We start from the raw sequence: 26,904 nt of genomic DNA on the forward strand, positions 1-26,904 counted from the left end.
ATGGCTGAGCGAATGCACACTGCTTTTTATTTGGTGAAGCTGCGTGTAAAGCAGGCTCTTTGCTGCCTCATCCTGCCCTTCTCTGCTGGTGGGAAGTGTTCTTTGCAGTTTAAACAATTTTCCTCTAATTAACAGGCATTTCCCCATCCTCTTTCCAAAGTCTCCTACTCCTTTACCCTTTATCTTCTTATCTCACTGGGTAAGCAACGAATCTTTCTGGTGCTTCTGAACATCGTTCACATGGCATATGCCATCCACTTTCTTTTTGATACTGCATTTTCATGTTCTGCTGACACCTGCAAAGCCCATGCTTGGTCTGACAAAACTTTCCCCCAAGGATAGGTTTTGTAGTGCTGGTTCTGAGTGTTGAAAACCATGGAAGCTTAGTGAGAAGCAAGTGTGATTCTCTTTGCGCCTGCTTTGGGGATCAATGGTTTGAATCCTATTCTGCTTTACACCAGTGAAAATTGAAAGTAACCCCAACTGCAACAAGGCTGTAGAGAAGGTAACAGAAATGCAACAATGGGGTGAAGCTTTCACACAGAGTAGTAAAACGCCAGGTTGCAGATAAGGCAATAGGGTGGCAAAGCCCTGTGAGCCCTGTGAACAATCGGTGCTTTCTGTGCTCTGGAACAAAGCAGCTTTACAGAGGGTGTTGCAGTGATCACTGAAACAGGCTCTGTGGAAATTTCTGTTACATTGCAAATTCAGCCTTGCTGCATGGCTGGGGGGGGACCCAGAGTACTTCTCTGTGTGATGGTGGTGAGTGGAAAGAAACTACGTGTTACAGCTGAAAGAGCCCTTACCCATAACTTTTCTTCTCCACAGGTGCCCCTGGTTGACAAAAGCCATCTCCCCAGCCATCCCAGTGTACAATGGACTCGTTTTCTTGTTTGTACTGGCGAACTTCAGCATGGCAACTTTCATGGACCCTGGAGTTTTCCCACGAGGTAACAGAAATGGGACTGTTGCAGGGGTTGGGGAGGCTTTGAAAATCCAAGCCAAAGGAGGTGCCAGGTATCCAAACACACAAGTTGCTGAGTAATCTTGTAGACTGTATTTATTTATTTACTATACTCGACTGTCAGTAGAAGTGGGATGGCAGTGAAATGCTGGGTATCCTCCTGCTCCCTTCTGAGCTCCTGAGTGTCAGTTGTCCTTGCACTTGCTCAGACTGGCACTCGAGGGCACAGAGTTGTGTAGAATGGTTCTCCTTGAACAGCTCTCCTGGGTGATGTGATTTTGATTGCTATCCCCTGTGTCATGCTGGCACATTGGATTTAAGTCGCTGTCTTCCCAATAGGTAGCAGAGCATGGCAGAGGGGAGAGGCTAAACTTTCTGAAACAGTTTCATAAAAGCAGTCCTTCCAGAATACCAAAAAAAAAAAAAAAAAGCAGAAGCATTGAACGCTAGAACAGATAATGATTGAGGCTTGCCTTAGAGTGTCTAAAAATGTATACATTTAGAAAGATATTCCTGCTTAAATTAGTACTGATTCACAGCTGATTAAATAGGATAGAGATCACTCAGCTTTTGTAATGGGAACCACAGTGCAGCTATCTCTTTTAACACATCCTAATGAGAGAATTATCACCTCATTTTATCTGTCTTCCAATAATTATTCACATGCAGTTTGCAGCAGAGACTGCTCTAGGCAGTCTGTCTAAACCAATGGATCTGTGCTGTCTGCAAGCTGTGCTTCTTCACCTCTATTTACCAAATTCAGTATCTATTTTGAATTGCTACCTGACAAGAACAAGGTACCAGTCCTGCTGGCTTTGCTCAGTAGCAAGGCCAGGTTTCTTCAGGCAGCAGGGTCTAATGATGAGGATCTCTCTGCCATTCCTCTTAGCCGAAGCTTCTGAACCCCTGATTAAGTGTTGCAGCACTCCAGTTAAGGAAATAATTGTGTGTAAAGGCAAACTGAGGCAGAGGCAAGATTCGGTCACTTGTGTAAGATAACTGATAAAGTGTAAAGGTGCTTAAAGCTACAAATGATAGTGACTTTCGGAAGAACTCATGCAGGTGGAGTTTTAAGGAGTTTCCTGGACATGTTAGTTTCTTTATCTCAGCAGAGATAGCAGTGGTTAATTAAACATTAAACATTCTCAGTCTGAGAATCCAGTGTGTTTGTACAGGGCAGTTCCCTCAGAGGGCTGGACATCACCAGGCCCCAGGAGTGATCAGTGCTGTGTGTATTGTCAGTTCATACCTGCCTTTGGGCTCCTCTAACTTCCTTTTGCAAACAAAGTTCTTCATTTTGGACTTTGCATTTAAGGAAGAAACACACAGGGAGATCAAATAGAAACTTTCTCATCATCTTCCCTCCCATCCCATCTCCCTTTACACAAGGGAGTCCAGGAGCAAAGCAGGAAGAGGAAGGAGGAGTTCCTAAAGTTCACCACTCTTCTGTCTCTCACTTCATTTGTGGCCTTGGCCTTGCATCTCTGTGCTGTGCCTATGCTTTGTCAGGAAGATGCTGGGAGCAAGAGGAGTGGGGTAAAGGACGAGAAAAGGCATGGAATTCGTCCTGGGAGAAAGTAATGGAGCAGGAGTTTAGATGTGTGAAGGAAGCAAACTGATAAGGGAAAAGATGGAAAAGACTATAAATACCAGTGCTGGGAGGAAGGAGGAGCAGATGTTATTTCAGATCACAAGTGTGCATGTGAAAAAAAGCATATCACCACCCCACGCCACCTGCAGGGCTGCCAGCGCAAGGAGTTCAGGAATTGTAGGAGGGACTTAAAATGAATACACAATCACTCCATTTGCTTTCTGCTGTTGAAATTAGGTTTAGTCTTCTTGGTTTTCAAGCTTCTTAGCACATTTCTGATAGTTAGGAATTTACTTCAAAATCAAAACAACAAATAAGCAATACAAAAGCTGAGACTCTAATGAAATCACACAATTCCTGTAAGGAAGCCTCCAAAAATTTGTTAGAAAAATATGAGGTTGGCTACTCTGTGTCAGTGGATCACAGTATGAGAATCTGTGTAGTAAGATACATTCCTCTGCCAATGTATTCTTCTGCTCAGGTCACTGGAAACTGGAAGTAAGCACATTTCCAGCTATATCATATGAGCTTACAGGTTCTCTGGCAGATAGAACTTGGCCTATGGGGGAAATGATAGAACTTGGGCTGCAGAAACCCAGCTTGTTGAAGAGGATCTTAATCAAACTCCCAGATCCATTACTCATTTTTGAATATTTTTAAAAATTTGTTGGCTCTCTGAGTGTTTCTGGTATGAATCAGGACTGGCTCTGTGTGAGTGAATTTCTGGTAATACACCAGAATGAGTGAGTAGGAAAGGAAGTATTAAGTAACTGAAACTGGGGCTGCCTTGAAAAATCTGATTTACAGACTAGGCTGAGACTGGCAATGTTTGTTGCTGGCTAATTATACCAACTACAAACTAGCTTTCAGCATTTTTGATGTGAATCTGTTTTATATCAACTCTGTATTTGAATTCTGCAAAAGCAACACGTTTAAATGCATGTAGGTATATATATAATGTACATACTTTTTGTCAGCATAATCAGATTTTTTATAAGAGCTTAAATGGTTTGACTGTTCTGGTGTCTTGTTTTCATCTGCCCACATGTGTAACACAGCATGGGCAGGTTTATAATGGTATTGGAGAACCTACAGACTGTATTTATAGAAGTGCCTAAGGGATTTAGAGTCTGACTCTCTCTAAGAGTCCCAGTGACTAGTTATGAAGGAAAATTATAGGGAATGGTGCCAGTACAGCACTCTGCTTCCACACACAAACGTTAATCCAGAGAATACTCTTGCAAGATAAATACTGTAGCTGAGCCAGATCCCAAGCTCATCTAAGTGAAGGGAGAATTTCCCTCTGAAGTCGATGGAAATTGGATCATGATAACACATCTAGAGAAGATTTAATATAGAACTGCATGACAGTAATTGATGCTCCACTGGGACAACATTATCAAATTCCACCTAATTTGGAGCCAGTCAACCAATGCCAGCTGCGCTATAATGTTTAACCAGGTGTTAAATAGATGTGAACTTCTTAGATTTTCTGTCAGGAGGAAACAAACAAAGACCATGGGAATCTAGAATAATATTTTTTTCTTCCCAATATATCTTTGTCTGTTATAGACCGGTTTTTATTTTGTGCATTTATTTTTAAATGGACTCTTTTCTTAAACAGGGCAGAGGTGATAAACCATCTGCCCTCTGTGTTGTCCCCAGTAAGGGGACTGTGCAGTGCCCCTGTGTCCCAGGTGCTGACAGGATTAGCTCTGTTCTCTTTGTCCTCTGCTATCTCCACTAACTTCCAGTTTTGCATTGAGCAGCAGACGAAGATGAGGATAAAGACGACGACTTCCGCGCGCCGCTGTACAAGAACGTGGAGATCAAAGGAATCCAAGTACGGATGAAGTGGTGCGCCACCTGCCACTTCTACCGCCCGCCCCGCTGCTCCCACTGCAGCGTCTGTGACAACTGCGTGGAGGTAACACTGCTGGGGGTCAGGTCATTCTGGCTCTGCCTCGGGGCTGGGCTTGCACCTGCTATTGGAAACAGGCAGTGGGGTTGCCCCAGTATTCCAGTTCTTGGAAGTTCACAGCTGTAGCCTTGTTGGACTCTGCTGAGTGGTACCATTTGAACAGCCCTCAGTTATGTGTGTCACAGATGGAGTAATGCTCGATGTCTGCCTTGTTGGCAGTGATAATTAGAATAAAAATTTATAATGCTGGCTGTGTCTTCTGAATGTTAAAAAGGGGTGAATGGGAGAGTGGATGCAGAGTTCAGGAGAGCAAGAAATGCAGGGTGAACCATTTTAACTTGTCACGTGTGAGCTTAAGGCTCATCATTAAATTTGGAGCAAACTGATGCCTACATTAGTGGACAAGAAGAGAAGCCAGAATGGTGTGTGAGTTCAGGAAAACCAAACTCAGAATTCAGTAAGTGGTTCTCCAGTCAATGGAAGGCGCCCATGTTTCTTTCAACACCTCAGCTCAGTGCATGAGATCATTCATGTTTCTAATGTTGATTGCTCTGAATTAGGGGATTTTCATGATTCTTGATACCCTTAGGGTCTTGGTGAGTCACACAGGATTTTTAAAAAATAACCCCTAAACAGTAAGATGTGCTTCTGGGCTATAAGCATCTCCCAAACATGTAGGTACAGAGCACTGTATTCACAGTAGTGTATTGCCAGAGGATGCTTTTTATTGCTGAGCTAATAATTCTACTTCTAAAGGATCATTTCTGCTGCAAGGTCTAATTTTTTTTCAAAAGATGAAATCTTCAATATGTCTAAAATATTTTCAGCTGTGCCATTAAAATGAAAGGAATTACTAATCAGAAGAGGAAAAAATACCGTAGTCAGCTGGAATGCTGTATGCACTACCTTTGTCCTAATCCTCTTTGCCATAAGCAAGGGAATAGTCCCAAAGAAAGCAGCACAGTTACAAGTGAGAGAAAGGCTGCCTGTATTTATCTTGTGTCAGTCATTTTCTCCTTCAGGGCAATATATATCTAAGTTATAATTACCTGGAAGCAGTGCTGTGCCTAGTAACCATCGATAAATAGGACAAGGCTGTCCTGTTTTGGAAGGCTTTAGAAGGATGTGGGATTTTAGAAGCCTGAGAGTGAGGAGCTGCCAAGGTCCCTGGGTAGAGGGGAATAGCCATAGCTGTTCATAAGTTGTGACGCACAATTTGTTTAGACTGCTGTGAATTGTTGGATAGAGCTGGATTTTTTGTAGAAAACCTGAATCAAACATTCCTAGTTCTAAAACATAAATGTTTGCACTAATTCTAGATCCTGAGGATTGTTTAGATGATGGTAAATTCTCAGTTGTCCCATGGAATTTCTTTCTTCCACCTTACCCGGTGGCTCAGCATAAAAATTTGTTTTCAACAAATGAAGTTTTCTTAGAAAAAGATTGCTCAAAACTCACTGGTATAAACACTTGAAGTTTCATGCTGATGTAAGGCCTCCATGGGAGTCAGTTCTGCAGCAGAAGTGAAAATGGGAGAGAATCCAAAAGGAACCTGCATAAAATAGCAGAAGGCAAGGTGACACTGGCTAGCTCTCCACAAGTTCTATTGATAGTCAGGTCAGTTGAATGTTCCCTACTGTTCTGGTGCCCAAGTAAGGAGCTCTGCTTGTAATTAAGTTATTACTGCTGTGGAGGAATGTAGGCAAAAATCATTAATGACGTCTGAATCAATAAATCATGGCCTAAAACATGTTTTATTGATTCTTGTGATGCTTGTTTCCCACTCACCTGTCTATCCTAGAAGAGCTTTGAGACAGTAACAGGAGTGACTCTGCTGGCTTTCCATGTAGGATCCACTCAGGGTTGTAGTTCACATGTTTTCACTTTCAGTCTAGAATGGACAATAAAAATTATTTTCCCAAATATAAAACTTCTGAACAATTTGGTAAAAGTAAATAAACAACAAAAGCAGACAACATTTACAGAAATAAAACCAATTAAAACTTAAAGCATGCTGTTACCAGAGGGACCCAAAAACGAATCTGTGACAAAAGTAGTCAGATTTTTGTTTTCTTAATTGAAATGTTTGCAGTGAGTACTTACATGGTTTCATAATCCATAGGTATTTTGGGTTGCATACAGCCATATTTGCATAACAGACAGATGTTATGTCAGCATTTCAGATATAGCCTGAAATGATCTTAAGATTAAGTTGCCCCTCTCATTTTCTAATGTGCTTTGAGAAAGCTCTAATCCATTTTTTTTGTATTTTGTAAATTTTTGGTAAATGTGTTGTGCAAAACTTAGAAATATAAAACCCCCTGTGTCATCATTGAGCAGTGCTTAAAAATAGCATTGGCACAAAGCAAAGAATAAACAGCTCATTTGTCGATGCAATGAAAGTGTAATATCTGTTCTGAAGAACACAGAGGTGAGAAGGGTTTATTTCTTGCATCTGATCTTGTCTTCACGTCAAGAATAATCCCACTGGAGACAGTGGATTTACATGCTTACAAAACTGTGTAAAGGCACTCAGAGGGTGTCTGTGGCTTGCCCTCATTATTAAATCTCCTGTTAAAAGGGATCTGACTTTGTGAGGTACTTTGGACTTCTGACTGAGAAAAATAGTTCGGTTTGGATTCATAACTATTAATGAACCTGTGCAGCACTTTGCCTGTGTCTGATCCAGCTGTTGCTTTTCTTTGTGGACCTGCTTGGTAAAAAGGTACTTTTGTGATGTCCATTGTTCAAAGTGGATTCATTCAGTGATGTATAAGTACTGAAATGTGGGACAGGAAATTCTGCAGCAGTATTGCATCTTCAAACCATTTTAGGTTATAATAACTTCATTGTAATTGACTCATGCTAAGGATGAAAAAAAATTAGGGCTTCTGCTGCTAGCAGATAAATAGCCTGTCCTTTATTTTTAATATATTCTCTCTTCAAATGCTATAAACACTCAAGTACCTCTCCATCCATGGACAGAGAAACAACTTGGTTCTAAAAAGAGCCTTATAAAGACAGTCAAGCATTTTGTAAAGCTGCAGAACTAGTCTGATGTAATTTTACATGACAGTGGTTCGGGTTCATCTCTAAGGCAATGTATTTTCTTTCACTGTTTGGATATTTTTCCCTATCTCTCCCTTTTTTTACAAGGATTTTGACCATCACTGCCCATGGGTCAACAATTGCATAGGACGGAGGAACTACCGCTATTTTTTTCTCTTCTTGCTGTCCTTAAGTACGCACATGGTTGGAGTGTTCACCTTTGGGCTCATCTTCGTACTAAACCATATGGAAAAGCTGGGAGCAGCTCATACTACCATTACGTATCCTTCCTTTTGGTCTTTCAAGACTCAAGGTGACTGAGGAAAATGTGAAAGAATGAATCTGAATATTTTTCCTGCAGGAGATGGTGGAGCCTCTCCTGATCCCCCACTGTTCTCCTCCTGTAAATGCTCAGTGCAGGTTTTCCTCTGTTCCCGTCGTACTTGTGTGAACATGGATTGCTCCAGAAACTATAGCTGACCCTTTGTCTTTCTCAGTCTTTGTCATGACAACCCAGCAGAAGGATGAGCTGCCTCCCTGAATTTTACTTAGAACCAGGTGTAGCTCTCAGCTGCTGTTTTCTGTATTCAAAACTCTATTGCTGTATTTTGGAGCAGAGTTTGCTCTGGAAGCAGCCTCCTGCATGCTGGTGTAACACAGGAACCACTGGCTCTGAGGGGTGTCACTGCTCTTGATAGATTAGTGCAGAACATTCTTACAAGGTAGGTAGAGCCAGAGTCACTGAGTTCGCATTACTTTTTAACCATCTCAGGGAGGAGGACCCAGACTAGGAGCAGATGGACTTTGAGATGAAATTTAGTTAGACCTTGCTAAAGGTGAGGGACACGCTACTCTGCACTCATGAGACCCCACCTGGAGTGCTGCACCAACATCAGAAGGATGTGGAGCTGCTGGAGCAAGTCCAGAGGAGGCCACAGAGATGCCCAGAGAGCTCAAGCCCCTCTGCTCTGGAGCCAGGCTGGGAGAGTTGGTGTTGTTCAGCCTGGAGAAGAGAAGGCTCTAGGGAGACCTTAGAGCCCCTTCCAATGCCTAAAGGGGCTCCAAAAGACCTGGAGAGGGACTTTGGACAAGGGTCTGGAGTGAAAGGACAAGGGGAACCGCTTCCAACTGAAAGAAGGCAGGTTTAGATGAGATATTAGCACGAAATTCTTCACTATGAGGCACTGGCACAGGTTGTCCAGAGAAACTGTGGCTGCCCCATCCCTGGAAGTGTCCAAGGCCAGGCTGGACAGGGCTTGGAGCAACCTGGTCTAGTGAAAGGTGTCCTGTCCACAACAGGGGCATTGGAACAGGGGGGTGATCTTTAAGGTCCCTTCCAACCCAAACCGTTCTATGACACTGTGACACTCTCCCTATTTTTTTTTCTCCTTTTCCTCTCTCTTGTCTTTCATAGACTCTTTTTCCCTTCACTCATCCCAGTTTCTTTAACTCTTGGATACAGAATGGCTGTCATGTGTGTGGCTGGGTTATTCTTTATTCCAGTCATTGGTCTCACTGGCTTCCATATTGTTCTAGTGGCCCGAGGGCGCACAACGAATGAACAGGTAAGAAGCAATCCTTTCTCCATGTTTGTGGCTGAGGTGTTGAGTTGGGAAGGAAAGCCAGCAAGTCAGCTTGGGTAAAGCAAAAGATGGTCCAAATCTTATCAGTAACTCTCTTACTGGAGCTTTTGGGGAGATCTAGGAAGATTGCCTATTTTTTTATTTTCAGATATATTTTTTTTAATGCACTGCAGGCAAAGATTTCCCTTTTTTAGCCACAGAGCATCACCCCAGGCTTATTTATTATTTAAAATCTACTCATGGCCTTGAAATAGGTTTTATGTGGCGAGTACCATCAACCCCAGAAGTTCAAACTTTATGAGTCAGACTGAACAATCCATGAGATTGAGTGAAAGAAAGAAAGGAAAAGATTAAATCATTTGCCCTCTCTCCTGGTATTTTGAACTCCTCCAGCAAGCCCACACTGCCCATAATAGGGTCTGAGTTAGCTCTTTGTCTCACTCTGTGTCTCTCTCTTGTTCTCATGCATATGAACACACACACACACACACACACACACACACACACACACACACACACACACACAGTGCTGTTGGACCCAACTTGCTTTGCTTCTCCAAACCAAGTGCCAACATGACACCTTGTGCCAAAAAGCCTGTAAAACTTCAGTTCCCCTGCAGCTACTCAAATGTCTATGATCACAGCCCCTGTGGTTGATGCAGACCCACATTCATGTGCACATCAATAGCATGGTGTGGGTGATAGAGATCAGTGTGATGAGATCAATAACAGGCCCCTGCCACCGCTAAGGGACAGTTTGCATGTGTGGCACTGGTCTCAGCCCTCTTCCCAAGGCTGATGAACTCTGTGCCCTCCAGTGCTTTACCCTTTCACAGCCCCAGCCCCAAAGTGCCCCTCGTATCTGGGCTTTTTTCACTTTTTTTTTTCCACCATACTTCTTTTCCTTTGTGGTTTGGGTTTTTTCAGCTGCGTTTTTTCTGCCCTTGCACCCATGGGTGCTCTGCAGCTCCCACTGAGCTATTTTGGCTGTCCTGGGGGCTGATGGCTCCATGCTGTGGAGTTGTCTGGCTCCTGGGCAGGCTGTGAGTGTTGAAAACATCTGTCTGAGGCCAGGCCTTCATAAACTGAGATGACATTGTCTCCATCCCACAAGAAGACAATAAAAACCCTTATCCAGAAGAGTGTGGGAGGTTTACATAAGCAAGGAATCTGAAGTCATCCTAAACTGTTGCCTAACGTGGCCTTTGAACAAAGCAAGCTTCCATAGCTGTCATCTTCAAATGCTTTTCTCTGTCCTGCTCAGAATCATCTGCTCTTCATTTTAAAATTGATTTTGCTCAAGCATTAGGTTTGATAGTGCTAACAATAGGAGCATGAAACACAGAGCATTTTGGTCTCATAGCCCAAATTGTGGTTTGCCTTAAGCTTGTCTTTGTGCAGTGATATAAACTCTCAATGAAAATGTTAGGCTGAAGAAGAAGAAAAAATTTAACTTTAAAAAAATGTAAAATTTAACTTCATGTGTTTGTGGCTGCACTAGAATTTAGAAGTTTGAGAATTTTTTGTTTGATTGAAATAACTGTTGGAAAATGTATCCTAGTTTGGTTTGGTTTCCTGAGATACCAAACCACTTGAGATTTAATTCATCTTCCCATGCCATTTTGAAAATTAAATACAATCTGGTCTTAATTTCTGCTTAGTCATATGTAGCAGCTATCTGTAACTGGAGGATGGATGTTCCCAGCCTTCAGGTCCCTTTTAGAGGAAGCATATCTAAGTAATTAGAGCACCAGACCAGGAGAGATGGACATGAAATCTGCTCCTGGCTTTGCCACTGTTCTAAGACATTCTCTTTTTTCCTGCAGTCTCTCTGTTGTTTCTCTTTTCTCACACTGCTAGTTATCTACTGTCAGCTTTCCAGTTGCAATATGCTCAGCTTATCTTGTCGTCTTTTTCCAGTACATTTTATAGGCCAGTGGTACAGACATTTTTGGGTTTTTACTGTAAATTTTTGGTATTTATTCATTCTGGAGTTTGTAAGTTCCGAGCATTCATAGTAGGCAGACTGTGATTGAAAAGTGCATCGTGTCTGGGTTTGGATGTTTCTGAGCTTTCTGAATGCCTCTGAAATTCTTCTATGGAATCAAAATAACCCATAACCCAACATCTGCTCATATTCTGGTATTTTTAGTTTCTGAATAGAATAAATAAATATCCTTACTTCTTAGACTGCTTTCTACCAGTGGATTTCAAACTACTTTAGAAACCAAATTGATATAATTAGTACTGTAATCTGTGAGTTGGAGAAATTTTATTTTCATACTGTATTTGAGAAAACGGGCACAGAGATATGAAATGCTTTGCCAGCATCTGGCACAAGTCAGCGTGAGCCTAGGATTGAATGCAGATGTGCCAAATGTCCCAGGCCCATGTTTTCGTCAAAAGGTTGCTCTTCCAAATCTTAGAACTTCCAGCCTCTCTTGGCCTCCTAAAGAGCTTTATGTTATATCAACAAGGCCAGCATAATATATTGCAGAATCATTCCATCGTTGTTATTTTATGCGCAAGTAATTAAAGTATTTCTGATACTCTGTAAACTTGTTGCTAGATCAGAACTATGAGCTGATTAAAATGCTTTACTTGCAAACAGCAACAGTAATGCTTTTAATGGCAACCACTATTAATCTCCCTGGCTTTATTGGTATTTATCCCCATATGGTGACTTTCAAGTATCTGCCTGTAGAGTACAAACTCTTTATAGTGCTTATGAAGCCTTGAATGGATCCTGCCAGTCTAATGAGGCTTGGCTTTTATTAAACCTGCTCATTTACAAGCAAACATTGTAATCACCAGGGAGTTCCTGGCACCATCCCACATAAGGCAGTGGTTTGTACTGATTGCTGCTCAGGATGGGATCTGAGAGAGAGGAAACATTGTTCTCATCCAGCATTTGGGAATGTTGATTCGACATTGCTGTTGGTTCAGAGGGGACTTGCCAAGGCAGAGGAGGGGAAGTGATGGGAATGAAAGGGACCAAAACAGGATGTCTGGCTGGGAGCAGACACAAATCCGGTGCAGGAGCAGCATGGAGAGGTGAACACATCATTTGGAAACCCAGTCACATTCAGCGGTGTCCTTTTGGGAAGGATCTTGAGTTGAGTGCCTCCTAGCTGGAATTAGCTGACAGAGGTGGTGTGTTAGAGCTGGAGAGAAAAAGTGCAGCATTCAAAGAAAAATGATCTGTTTGGGAAGGACAGAAGGGTCAGACTTGTTCTTGGCTTTGTGAGGGTTGGATGGTGACTTTTATATAACCAGAGGTTTGAGCACTGTCCTGAATATGTTTCCAGGTGACAGGGAAATTCCGTGGGGGAGTGAATCCTTTTACCCGAGGATGCTGTGGAAATGTGGAACACGTGCTCTGCAGCCCCTTGGCTCCCAGGTAAGAGAAATGCTCTCAGCTGGGAATGAGGGAGGAAGAGTAGTTGTTGGGACAGAGGAAGAAAATGTGCTTGGTTGGGCTCACAAGCCAAAGGTCATTGATGGAATAAGAGGAAAGCAAAGCAAAACTCCTGAAGGCAGAGCTCTGTGATAGCTGCTTCCCTGTTGCATGGCTGTAACCTGTCCAAGTAGTTGCTTTCTTCATGTAATTCACCACCCTTATCCCAGAAATATTTTTTTGGAATGAGGTTGTCAAATTATGTCAAGAGCTGATGCCCTTGTCTTCATAAACTTGTTTATCCAGTGGATTTCAGTAACAAGGTAAATACCCGTATGTTATCATAGTGCCCACACAACTTCTTACACTATACAGGCAACGTCCAGCCTGCTGGAGGAAAGGAAAGAAGCTAAAATCAGACTTTCTCCTTAAGACTTAAATCTAATTTAAGGCTGCTGTGGTTTTCAATCTCACTGGCACTTTCATTATCATAAAACAGATTATCAATGAGGTCTACATCATGGAACTTGAGATTTTATTTATGGCTTTCTATTTTTGGGGAAATGGATTTATCGTTTCACATTTTGAAATCAGGATCTTAATGCAGTAGATTAGATGGACTATAAATAATTCTGGGTGCTGAGTTGTCCACCCTGCAAACATGTTCATAATCTTACTACAGGACTTATTTGAGCCTTTTTGGGGTGTTGAACAATTCCAGACCCTGACACTATTCCCCTTTGTTACACAACAAATAAGTCCTAAAGGACTGTTGCACGTGTTAAAATAAAGACACTGGAGTAGCTGCTTCTCAAACTTACCAAATCGTGAAAATCAGATCAAGGTACATGAGAAGAACCAGGTGTTAAATGCTGTGAGACACTTCTTTTAAGAGGGGGGTGTGAGTACCGTCATCATGGCTATTCACAGAATTATAGCAAGCAGAACATTTGTGTTTTGTGAAGACCTGTTCAGATTGTCCTGTATATTGAAGGTCACTGAGTCATCACTACTAGAATGTCCTGTTCACCACTTAAAACAGAGAAAGCTGGTGTGTGTATTAATATTCAGGCATTGTACGGCCACTGGCAAATTGCACTTACAGAATTCTGTTCCACTGGAGAGAAATTAGATATCTAAAGTCAGCCATTTCCTCTTAGATTTGTTGCTTCCTATGGACTTGTGAGTCTCTTTTACCTCCATTTATTTGAACACTAAACATGCTACAGAAACAAGTCACCATGTGGTAAGTCAGAACTGGCAGCACATCATCTCCACGGTAACTCCCCATGTGCTGGGTCTTGTTCCCCCAGTCACTGACTCCCACCACAGGGCAGCTGTTTCATGTTAGCTGGGGTTGATCTAGTCAGTCACTTCTGTTGGTGGCAGGCTTCTCTTGCTCTCTTCGTGTTCTTGTCCATTAGTGCTTCAAAAGTTGCTGATTTTTTTAATGCATCCTCTCCTTCTGCTCACTAAAAAAAATAATTTTTTATTGCTGCCTAATTATTACATACATTGAAATAAATGGAAGTTCTTACCTAGGTTCTGACACATTCTTAAATCATAACCTGGAAGTGGGAAGATTTTCTTGTCTCTAAGCCTTGTTCTTAGGTTATTGTTTATTTTAATGATGACTGTTGCACAATTAACCAGGTATGTGGTCGAGCCCAAGAAAAAGCAAGCTGTGAGTGTGAAGCCTCCTTTCCTGAGACCTGATTTGTCTGAGCGACAGATCACAGTGAAGATCAGTGACAACGGCATCCAAGCCAACCTCAACCGGAGCAAGGTGAGGAAATCTCCAAGCTCTGCTTTTGAAGGGCATGGATTGAGCATTATCAAGCCTGGGAATGAGTCTGTCATTGACAAATCTTTTTGAGATGATGCAGAAAATGATAGAGGTTGAGTCTTTGTCATAAACTTTATCCTCTGAAAGTAACCCAGGTTCAGTAAGAGCAGCTCTTGATCCAGTAACAGGCAGCTCTAGAATGGAATCCCTCTGGGCTTCTTTTGGAAGAGTTGGTTGTTCTTTGCAGTAGTTATTTTCTGTCCCAAGAATTGTCACCTCTTGGTGTTCAAATGAATTTTAATGAGCTCTTGTACCACCAGACCAGGTCAGCTGTTCTACTTCAAAGAATGTTCTGAGCTTCCAGGCTGCAGGAAGGCTTGTGGTCCAGGTCAAGGAATATTGACTCAGGAGCTGAGTTCTCTTCTCTCCTCTTCTCTTTTCAGCTTCTCCTGGCATGAATAGTAGAGAAGGATTTGTTTAGTCCTATAAAAAGCAGTGGATTCAAAGGAAGCCAACTTGGAAGATTTTTGTGGATAGTTACTTCCTACACTCTTTGGATAGTTACTTGCTGAGAGCTACCTGGAAAGCTACTGAAAAATGCTAGAAAACACTATTGTCTTCTACCACATATTAATTAGCGTGATGATAATGGTATTTAGCATGCCAAGTAGACCAGGATAGTGCATTTAAAATTCTCCTGGCTGGTTATGACAATGCTAATTTTACAAGTGACAGTCCTTGTCTGGAGTGGATGCTAAATCCTGTTTGTCATTATAGGTATAGGTAGTTCTGGTCCTCTGGTACATCCAGCACTCTGACACACGCTGTTATTTAACCAAGCTGCATGTAATGATTGATTTTTTTTGATCATTTTCAGTCTAAAATCAGCCTGGAAGGTCTGGAGGATAAAAATATGGATGTGCAACCACCTCTTCCACCCAAAGGAGATCCAAGCAAGTACTCTGAGCTAAAAGGGCAGCTGGGCACCAGTGAAGGTACAGTTGGCATGATCAATGTTTTATTTTTATAATGAGAAAATATTTCACCCTCTTTAAAAGGTTTCTTCTATTTTTTCAAAACATCTGGGTGAAGGCTTTTTTTCTATTTATAGGATTTTTTTCTATTTATAGGACTTTTCTATTTATAGGATTTCTATATATATATTTCCAGACTAGGGGAATTAACAGCAGGGAAGGGAGAGAAAAGCCAGCTTGAAGTGGTTCATTCAAGCCTAGGTTGAATGCTTCATGTCAGTTTTGCAGAGTTTATAAACTCTTTCAAACCCCTTCTTAAATTTTTGATAAATTTTTAAATGAAAAATGTCATTTTTAACTAAGGAATCAGAAATATTAGCATGAAATTCTTAGGTATTGCAAACTGAATTATTTCATTTGTGAGAATGTAAATTTAATGCTTTGATATTGTTAAAAAAACCTTTTTTTTCCCAGACAGAGCTAGTAGCTGAATTCAACACAAATATTTAGTATTTCAAATTAGGCAAAATTACTGCTCACCGAAGCATGTCACCCCACTCAATATGTTTTGTGCCTTGTTTCTTTTTCTCTGTAGAAGAAAGCTCTGGCAGCAATGTGCTGTTACTGCCATAGGAGCCCTATTGATTTTGGTGGAATGCTACACAAAAGTACTGCAAGTTTTATTCTCTCCAGAGCAGATCTGTTTGCAGAGGAGGATGGATAGCAAGGAATTATGGCTGACAGCTTTCTTTCCACACACATTTTAATAGAAAGTACTTTTTTTTTTCCTTTTGCAGAAGGTGGCCTCTCACCCAAACTTATCAGCCCTCCTACTCCTGCCATGTACAAATACCGACCAGCTTTCAGCAACAATCCCAAAGTCCACTACCACGCCACGGCCGAGCAGGTGAGTGAGCCCCGGAGTTTCTGCTCCCAGGCAGTGTGGAGCTGAGCATTAATTCACTGCAGGGCCCTAGTGAATGTCAGAGTGTAAAAGTAAATAACAACACTTGGCACTGTTGTGCGACAGTGTATTATTTTCACTGTGCCCCTTATGGAAACATGTCTGATTTCACAGCTTTCCCCTGCTGACACGGCTGTCCCGCTGCCAGGCGTGTGCTGCCACTGTTCCGGTGTCTTGGCCTGATCCTGAGATGCTGAGAAGTGTCACCTCCCATTGGCTTCTCCTGGCAGAGGTGCCACCTCACATTCCCTTCAGAGGGAGCTGGGCATGCTGAGTGCTTCTCTGGATCAGACCCTTTAGCCAACAGTCAGTGTATTCACTGATCCCTTAGGATGTCAGCTTGCAAAATAGAAAGAACTTTTAAAGCATCCCAAGAGATATTTTAGAGAAAATTAATGGAAGGCTCCTCGTGTTTGACCTTCCTTAGCACCTATTCAGTGCATTTGGGTTATATGGAAAAAAACACCTTCCTAATACTTGGCTTCGTTTTCACCTATCAAGAAAACTGAGGTCCAAACAATTAGACAGATTTGCTCTGGAATTTTGATAGTTTTCTCTTTTGCTTAGAAGTTATGAAACTTATTTCTCATGGATTTATTGCAAATATTCCTTGGCCCCCAGGGCCTGAGAGCAGCAGTTTGAAAATCACTGGTCTAACTTGTATATTTGCAATATATATCCAAGTCTTCACACACCAGTGGAGACACCCTTAAAAACACATACCACACACAGTGCAGTTTTCTCAAAATTAATTTCATCAGGTCCTTCAGTGTCACCCATGGAATAACAAGAAGGGGGTGATAGGAAGGAGTATTATGAAAGAAGTAAGGAAAGGAAAATATGGTAGATAAAAATAATTGACTGCAGCAACACTGTAATAAGACAGAATGTTCCTTAAATGGTGAGGAAAGCTTTTCATGAATCCTTCTCATTTGGAAAAGAAAGATGGTGATAGTGGAATTCCAGCTACGACCAAGTTTGAGTTTTAGTCTTACTGCAGAAATGGTAAATCTTATTCTCTGGATTTGTCCACTTAATGAAGAAGCGAGTGGCTTATGAAAGGGAACACAAGAACAACAGTGTGTTCACTGTATCCAAGAAGTTTAATATCCTATCATTTTCACTTTATTACGTGAAAAATGGCTTGGCATCCAATTCAAAATAGTCTATTTACAGGCATCATCTAGCAATTTTGAGCTGTGGAAACCACAGCACACTGAGTCATAATGCCAAAAGTCAGGGAGCCAAGGAAGACAGGCTTGTCGTGTTCATTCAGTGCACAGCCAGAGATGCAATATAGATACAGGGGAGGTTCTGATTAGGCCAGGGGACTGGACAGTGCTGTGAAATGATAACAGGGAACAGCACCTTCACTCTGAGGACTGCTGTTTCAATTCTAACCCAAAACAGTGCTGTTGCTGTTGCTGACTGATGTGCAAGCTCTGGGGGCTTGTTCAGTTTTATAGAAGTCACAACTCTCTAGTATCAGCTGGGAGTACCATAAAATGGGCTTCGCGTGGCGAGCTGATAGGAGGGCATGCATTTTTATGCCAAGCCTAAGCAGGAGGTACAGAGGGAAAGAGACTGGGCTGTGTGAGGAATGCCATGGTGTCTGTTCTGTATTACTTCTTCAGCCTGTCAATGTAATTCTGCTTTTGAGCAGTGAAAGCTGCTAGGAAAGAGGCATTTGGGACACAAGGATAAGTAGCACAAATATACTTAAAAGCTACGTCATTGCTCTCATCCTCCTTTACAGGCTGTCACTTGGTCTCCTTTTTCCAGAGAAGGCCAAATTTAGCACCATGCTCTAGAAGAGAGTGAGCCATTTTACATATTTCTCTATCTTATAGCTCAAAGGAAAAAACTTTTTTTAAAAATCCACAATAAACCAGGGGTTTGTGATTCAGTTTTTTCTTTTGATAGCTTTCCTTTAAAAGAAACCAAAGAAAAAGCCATGTCAACTGCATTTCTTATTAAATATGTGACTGATAATAATTCTTTGTTTGCAGAGCCAGTGTAGCCAATTTATTGTGCGTTATGGCAAACTCTTCCTTAAAAATAACAGCAAAAGCTATTTGCTGCACAGAATGGCTTTTAAAGTGAACAGAACTCTGAGCAATTTTCATAGAGTAAAACAAAGTGAAGTCCTATCTGTTTTCAGAGCACATAAATAAATTATGGCCTTTGTTTCTTTCTCTGATGTGGCCACTTTCTCCTACACAGGCAATAAAAAAGAGAAAATTGCTTCATTTTGTTGTATAAATGGTGGGAAGGAGCCTCTCTGCTGTAATTAAGGTTAGGTGCCGAATTTTGAAGACCTATGACCAGAAATTCAGATTTACTGAATATTCATAGCACAGAGTAGAGTGGATAAGGGTGTGCTGGTCCCCAGTGTGTTGAAATGAAGCTCAAAGTATTTCTGTCTCAGCACACAAAACCTGACATCCCTCAACTCAAGAGCTATTTGTAGAAAACGTGAAGTGCAGTGCTTTTTCCAAGGGCAGTATCATCAGATTACAATCTGATTTACCTTGGCTGAGACTTGAGTCTCACCTTAGGTCTCTCATTCAATTGTTTTTCAGTGTCCATGTATTAACTTACTTTTTACTGTCACTATTATTTAGCACTTAGTAAAAATAACTACTCTCTGCTTCTAAGGTGCTAATCCAGATGTTGAACAGGAGTCAGGAGATTTTCTTGTCATGAACCTGGGCTGACGGTCAGAGGGAAGACCTTCAGCTCTGTCCTTCCCATGCACTCACTGAGAGAGCAGCCCTGTAATTACGTGTCACTGGCTTCTGTTTCTCATCTTCATCTCTGTTTTAGATCACCTTGCAGGAGGGACACAGTCAAGGGGCTTTGATAGAAGAGGATGGCAGGAGCCTTGATTACCAGTCCGAACCCAGCTTGGACATCCCCAGCTACCGGAAGAGCTCCCTCCACAAGACCTATCAGTCTTCCCCACTCCAGATAGATTCCTTTGCCATCAATTCACGATCCCTGAGCCTGAAATCTGCTGGCAGGAGAGGGACAGACAAAGTGCCCCTTCATCCAATAAAGTCTGAAGGGGCAGCTTCCACCCCTTACAAAAGCATCTTTTCTCCCAATTCCCTGTCAAACAGAAATGGGAGTCTTTCGTATGACAGTTTGCTGAACCCCATGTCTCCCTCAGGGAGGAAGTGCATTGCCCATTCTGCAGTCAGCTCTGTCGGGTACCACTCCCCATACTTGTCAGCCAAAATGTGCCACCTCCGGGGCAGCGAGCTGCAGCACCAGCCACCACAGAGCTTCAGCCCAGTGCTGGGGGGCCCGGCCCCGCATCAGCGAGACCCCTCCCCAGTCCGCTATGATAACCTTTCCAAGACAATTATGGCATCCATCCAGGAAAGGAAAGAGATGGAAGAGAGGGAGAAGCTCCTTCACTCGCACCCTGATTCGGTGTTTGCAGACTCAGGTGTCTATGACACGCCCAGCTCCTACAGCCTTCAGCAAGTGAGCACACTCTCGGAAGACCCGCGCAGCATGGCCATGAGATACGGATCCAGGGACAATCTGATGGCTGCCACCAGCTTTAGCACAAGGAACCCTATACTGCAGTCCTCAGTGTCTTCACTCTCAAGTGCAATGACAAGAGCACCAAGGACTTCCACAACCTCTCTGCAAGCTGATTTAGCCAATAATAATGTGCAGTCCCATCAAGCACTACAGGGCAGGGTGAGCAATGGCTCCTACAAATCCCCAGGCCACCAGGTCCCATCATCCCCCACAGGGATGCCTAGGTCACCCTCTTACGGAGGCCCGAAGGCTGTGTCGTTTGTAAACACTGTGGAAATTACAGAGGTGCAGTCAGTGGGAGCACAGAGGTATGTACTGCTTGAGGGGCTGATAGCAGTGGGAATCTGCTTGTGAGCAAGAGCACGGCCCAAATAAGGTGTTTGCTGTGGGCCATGAGGGCAGGAGGTTTGTGGGTGCTCTTCAGTTCTGTCACACCCCCACAGAAACCTCATCATGACAAAATGTTTGCACTTCTGCTGTACCTGGAACTGCAGGTGGTCAATTATGCTGTAAATTTGTAGTGATGCAGTATCATAGGTGAACTGGGGAATTATTTCCAAGGCATGAGGCAGATTATCCCTCCCCTTATGCACAAAAGGGTGGAGCTGCATCCTAAAGGGAGGCTGGACCCAGACATTGCTTGGATATTTCCCTCAGTGCACCCAGTGTTGAGTGTCCATAGTACAGAACTGCTGATAAAAGCACAGAGCTTCATAACATTACCTTAAGGCCTTGCTGCTTCTTTCCTTTCTGTGAGAAAGCGTGGAGAGAGAGGATTTGCTGTGCCAAGAGCCTCAGTAAGTGCCATCTGAGCAAGATCCTCAACTGCAGCTTCTGCATGTGCTTCTCTTTTCCTTCTGGAAGCTGTGGAGCTTGCAAAGCCTGAAGAGATCATGATCCTGCTGAGGATGCAGTATTTCAGCTTAGCTGGGGCCTGGAGCGCTCTTCAGAAATATCTAAGTTTCCTTTGTATCTGGCACTTACTGCGCCGTGCTGGCCTCTGGTTGAGGTTGCAGGTTTCTCTCTCCTGTTATCCAACAATTTTGGAAAACTTACTGAAATGTGGGAGAACAATTACTGTAGGTCTCCTTAAGTGTCAGCAAGTTGTTTCAGAGATGAGCAACAAAGTTTTGTTTAACTGGATATTTAACTGGGAAATATTTTTTCTGAGAATTTATTTCTGATTTTAAGACACAGTTTGGCTTAAGGTCAGCAGTGAGCAGTGGTGACAGTTAAACCCTGCTGTGTCCTACAAATGCCTATGCAATTAGTTTGGATCAACAAAGCATTTAAGCAAATAATTAAATGAACAAATATTACTGGGGTGTGGTCCACTAACCTAATGGCCAAATTAATCCTCTCATTTCAGTGGCTTTTCATCAAGTGCATTGGCTTCAACCAGCCTGCTCCCAGGCTTGAATATTTTGCAATGCTGGGACTCAGGGTGACAGGGGTAATTGCTTATTCTGAATGAAGCCATTCTGCTATCACACTTTGTCACTAATATTGCATCTTTTGATATTTCTTTTGATGCAGGGATGACATGCAGCTGAAGACACCTCACAATAAAATAAATGGACAGCCAAAAGGAATAGCCAGGTTGGGTTCAACATCAAGTTCCCAGGGGACGCCTGTCAGCCCTGCTAGACACTCAAATGTTAAGAAGGTGTCTGGAGTAGGTGGAACAACCTATGAAATTTCAGTGTAAAATAAAATGAATTAAAAACAAAGAGCCATCCACTCAGCCAGCCATGAAGCTAGGAGCACTGTGAAGACTCAAATAACAACAAAGAAGGAGCAGCAGCAGTCGGCCACTCTCCTTTTCTTGTTTTGGGTTTGTTCTGTTTTCATCTTTCTCTTTTGGCCAAAAACCAGCTGCAGCCTTATTCTTGAAGGAATAATAAAACTGTACAGTCTATTAGACTCTTCCTGAACTGACAGGCGGGAACTGGCTATGACCTAAGACCACCGCAGAGCAGATTTCCTTCCTGCAAGAGAGCGCTAAAGCCATTGTGCGCGTGTCTGTCCAACCAATCTGTCGTGTACCAGTTGTGCTGTGAAAAAGTACGGTCAGTCCAGGATCAGTCAGTTTTCCCATGTCCCTTCCTAGTTCTTCTGGCCAGCAATGTGTCCAGCAGGAGCCAGAGGACCAACTGCTGATTTCCTGCCGCCATGGAAAGCAGGGTTCCTGCACTGGGCAGGAGCTGCTCCGTGTCCCCTGGGCACTGCAGCTCACGTTCCTCCTCCTGGGAAGGAACAAGGCAAGGCCACTTGGGCTGCAGACACCATGTCGTCTTTAAAAGCCTCCCTGGTCCCGGATGGGGGCAGGAGAAAGGATAGCAACAGCTTCTCCCTGTCTGCCATTCACCTCCCTGTGTGTGAAGTTGTGTGTGTGTGCGCGTGTTTGTCTCCATGGAAAAGGACCGCAACACCAGTGAGGATCTGCCACTCTGACCTCCTGCTCCCTCTGGGTTTGAAAGGCTTCTCTGATCCGGAAGCAAAACCAAGCAGATAAGAAAGGACATGTTTGGATGGAAATATATTTTAAACAGCCGTCAGCTGCTTTCCCTGCACCCTCCTTACCTGTTGGATTTAGGCAATAACAGAGTTTACTGCCTTGCCCTGGTGCCGTCAGTGTAATCCCGCAGCAAGGTTACCATGAGCTGTTGAATTTACAGTGTGTGTAACTGAGCCAAGCGTATATCTAAAGGATATAAATTTTCTGTCTGCCTAATTACTAGCACATTCCCTCTGGTCTTCAATACTGTTAGACAAATGATTTTCAATTTGGGTTTTTTCCCCCTGGGGAACAACTTTTTAAAATAATATCAATCAAATCTATTTAACATTCTGAGGTTTCTTTTTCCTGTCTCTAGAAAACTACATTTACTTTGTTGGATTTAAAGACAACTTTACTGTAAAAAACAAGAAAGGGGTGCATTACTTTTGTCAAAAATATGAGGACTCTCGCAAAGCTAATTTTGGGACAAATGGATTTTTATTTCTCTGTTCCTTATCTCCTTTTCCTTTCCATTCAGTTACCACCTCCGAAGTCAAAAGTACTGAGATCTGGACCAATGCTAACTAGCCAGATCATGTGTGCAATTAAGAATATCCTGAACGACTGTTGCCAAAGTCACTAAAAATTACTATTTATCACTGAGCCAGTCTGCATATGAGACCTCGACTTCCCGCCTGGTTCTATTGGTGAATAGTTTTGATGAGAGATCTAAATTCATCATTTTTCAGGATATTTGTTTCAAGGGGTTAAATCCTTTCCAGTTCTTGGCTATAATGGAAAGCTCTCCAGGTATTTGGTAGCAATTCATAATGTGTTGATAACATCTTATTTGTTTTCATGTATGTTGAGATTAATTGTTCCAGAAGGCAAATGTTGACCTTAATTTTGCCTGGTTAAAATTTATATTTTGATTTGATGAATCTTGACATCTGCTGCAATACATGGTTATTATGTCCCTTGTATATCACATTATTTTTTGGAGACAAAGGTTGAAGGGAACATAAGAAAGTTAATCATCTCTCTGTGTAATGCTCTATGTTGCCTGAAGGGAGAAACCTGGAAAGCAATGCATCTGCAATAGGCCAAAGTTCTGAGAGAGTGAAGTAGAAATCAGTGTGCATTTTATTGCCTTGGTGATATTTTAAATGCCTGGTGTAGGGACACTGCAGAGCAGAGAAGCAATAGTCTTTCTATGCAGATTTGCTCACTGGCATGTAGAACATTGTCTTTAGGTGGAGGCACCATGGTACCAGAAGGATGCTGGCAAACTGGATCAGGTACAGATGGAGCAATATATATTAAAGAACTGGATGGGCTGGCTAATGAGAAGATTTAAAGGGCTAAAACATGCCACTGGCTAAGCAATGAAGTGGAAATTGAGTATCATAATTTTACAAATATGTTACTTAAAAGTTGTAAAACCAAAGGTAAATCAAAGGGTTGTCACTGATAATCAATGGTTTACATTTAGAAGGGGACAGAAAAGATGGAGGGGAAGGTGCAGTGGAATAGTCTTCCAAGCAGAGTTTTGGAGACAAACTGTTTAGGACAGTCAAACTGTATTTGGACAAGTCCTTAAAAAATTTCTGTGAGAGGTGAGCCTGTAGGGACAAGGGGTAGACCAGATGGCCTTACAGATTTCTTCCATCTTGAACTGTTATTAATCTGCAGTCCACCCTGATGTTAACTCCTCAGGAAAGATGCAGTACTTCTTTAAGGACTGGAATTCACTCTGGTGCATAGAGTATCACAAGAATTACTTGTTTTTAAAGTATCATGTATGCTATATGTAGGCCCTGAAAAAGAGGGGTTATGAGACACGTGGGATTAGGGAGAGAGACAAGGGCACATTTTATCATGTATCTTTGAATACGTACATGAAATTCATGCAAGCAAGGCTGAAAATTTGCACCAATGTAATATTTGAGATTTGCATCCCAGTGATGCTCCACTTTGATCGTTCTTTCTCTTGCATTTATAAATGAAAAAGCTACTGAAGAACTTGAAGGGCCAAAGAGCCTTTGAAGTTAACTACATTAGTTCATGAGAGAATTTCTCAGTAAGACTAAACACAGTATTGTGTGTATAAAGCACTAATACCCAGGGTTATTTTGACATAGTTCACAAGGGGTAAGGGAGGAAAGAAAGGATGCACTGTGTCAGTACAGGTTCAGCAGTAAAGATTATGTATTTTGTGAATAGTTTTGCCCACAGTTGAGAGACATTCAACTTTTTCATAGGTTTACAATGGTACCAAAGTCTTTTTTTTTTTTTTCCTTTTGAGGTTTGCATTTAACTCAGTGCACATAGCCTGGAGTAAATAATTCAAATTTTCTGAAAGAATAATCTAAGCAGAACTGTTAACAGGAGATTGCATGCAGCAAATACAGCCTCATTTCCATCCAAGGCACTGAACCTGCAGCTGTTTTCTCATACATGTAAGTGTCTGTTCCATAGTTCCTGTTGTGGGACTGGGGACCTATTTATTAATTCTAATTTTTGAGCAGAATCCAGCCCATGTTACAGTTCTTTAAGCAGTTTACAGATCAGCAGTAAGGTTCTTCTGCCCAGATACCCTGTTTTTACAGACACTGCAGGCCAAATCTACAGCTGGTATAAATTGGTGTAGCTCCATGAAAGCTCATTTAATTGATGCTAATTTATAGTAGGTGGGGATCAGCCATGAAAATCCAGCACGAGTTAACACATCCTGTAAAGTAGCTTCTTTATTTTTGTCATGCTTATTTCATGTTTCAGAAGTCTTAAATATCTTCAACATGTTTTTATTTGTAGCTGTGGATTGTATTACTTATTTAAAAAAGAGCAATAGATTTTTTTTTAGTTTATGCATCAGTTTTCATTGCATATTGCATTTTATTATCCGTTTGTTCCCTGTTCATATGCTCCCATTTAGCCTCCAGGTTTTCATTGTAGTACTTTTCTGCCTTGAAAAGTTGGATCTCTGTATCTTTAATTGTATAATATATTGAGTATTATGGAATTAAATGTACCTTATTACATGGGTGGGAGAGAGAGGAAATATTTTTACTTGAAGCCTTAATATTTTCTTTTTTTACTACTTTGTTTGTTGACCTCATAGGAAAGTCTGAATAGCAAAGACTTTGAAACTCCGGGCCAAATACTGCACTGACAGACAACCAGCATTTGGCCCCCATGTCAAAACTGGATGCAGACATAACCTGAAGTGAACAAGGGAAAAAGCCTCAGGGTGGCATATTTTCCTGAAGATCATTAATACAGTCTCAAAACATGTCTGTAAGCAAGTACATTAAAGAAGTCTTCAAGTCTTGAATTTTTAAGGAAGGTGATAGCAGGAACTGCCCTAATATCTTACATCTGCTTTTTTTCTTTTTTAATTAAGCAAAACAAATGTATTTACTCAGTTTGGTTCAGCCAGCTCGGGGGGTTGCACAGAGCTCTGTGTTGGTAGCCATGTGCAGCACATGAGCTGGGGGGTGTTGCTGTTCTAATTCTAACCAAGCGTGATGTTGTGTCAACTCGGCCCGCGAGGATCCCTCCCGGGCCTTACAACGGACGTTCCTCAGATGATGCCTACTCTCCTACAAGCCTAATATGGAAATTGCAATGTGGTTTTCTTCGGACTATATCTGTGGTCCAGACTAGAGATATATAGAGAGATATATATATAGTCAATATTTTTTTGTGTGTGTGGGAAAGATGGGGTCAAGCTTTTCTGTCTCTGACAGTCTGGAAAGTTAATGTCGAACCGTTTTTATGGTCTGTATTTCACCTGTTCTGCCACCTTGAATTGTTGGAATGTATCCGTGCAGGCTTTGTGGAGCTCTGTCTGTAACCTTTTTTGTGGCTCTCGTAATACATATATATTTTTTAAACTTTTGAGTCACTTCAGTATTTTTGAGTGTCTGTTTCTGCCTCAGATGCATTCGTTTGCTGAGATGGTTCATGGTGCGCTACCCTTTCTCACTTCCACTCGTGCAAATCCTGAACTGGAAGAGCAGAACTGGAAAGGCCAGTTCCAGTGCAAAGGACAAAAGTGACAAAATATTAGAAGTGACTGCAGGCTAAATCTCATTTTCAAGATCCTTATGGTAGAGCAGGAAGTATGGTAAGTCTTTAAAAGAGTGTCTCCTAGTTATGACCAGTGCATCATGTTTGTAAGGTCACAGCAAGTGGTCCATGAAACAACATTAAATAAAGCTTTCTGTACTGCTTTTTATTTAAGTTGTGGGGTTAAGAGGGATCCTGTGGTCCAGCACAGTTTTGAATCACTGCCACAGAGTAACTGGAAAAATTTTTATATTGATATTTGTTGAATACATTCTGTCCAGGTCATCTGGGTTTATAAATCCCAAACGTGTGCAATTCTTAATCTATCTTCATCTGTCAGCCTGTTTCTAGTCTTTGGAAATATGTCCATTCGATCTGTCAGACTGTCTTACAACACACACAGCTGCCAAGCCCTGCAGCTGCTGCAGGATTTCTGATGCCATAATTTGCATATATAGGCTAATTGCATTAAGTGAGGATCCATTCGAGCATGTTCATTATAAATGCCAGTCATATTTGTGTGCTGTCGTGTCTTCACGTGGCAGAGATT

At 42.0% G+C, this 26,904-nt stretch overlaps 1 protein-coding gene across 1 annotated transcript; it reads left to right on the top strand.

Moving 5' to 3' along the window:
- On the top strand, positions 1–26,190 carry ZDHHC8 (zinc finger DHHC-type palmitoyltransferase 8). Its single transcript, XM_032128341.1, has 11 exons — positions 1–88; positions 768–950; positions 4,325–4,482; positions 7,633–7,805; positions 8,987–9,089; positions 12,416–12,507; positions 14,158–14,290; positions 15,168–15,285; positions 16,062–16,171; positions 19,055–20,091; positions 21,320–26,190. The coding sequence occupies exons 1-11, from the start codon at positions 1–3 to the stop codon at positions 21,489–21,491; spliced, it is 2,367 nt and encodes a 788-aa protein (XP_031984232.1). The 3' UTR covers positions 21,492–26,190.
- Positions 26,191–26,904: the final 714 nt, after the last annotated feature.

The sequence above is a fragment of the Corvus moneduloides genome, chromosome 18, assembly GCF_009650955.1.
Source record: "Corvus moneduloides isolate bCorMon1 chromosome 18, bCorMon1.pri, whole genome shotgun sequence".
NCBI classification, from domain to species: Eukaryota; Metazoa; Chordata; class Aves; order Passeriformes; family Corvidae; genus Corvus; species Corvus moneduloides.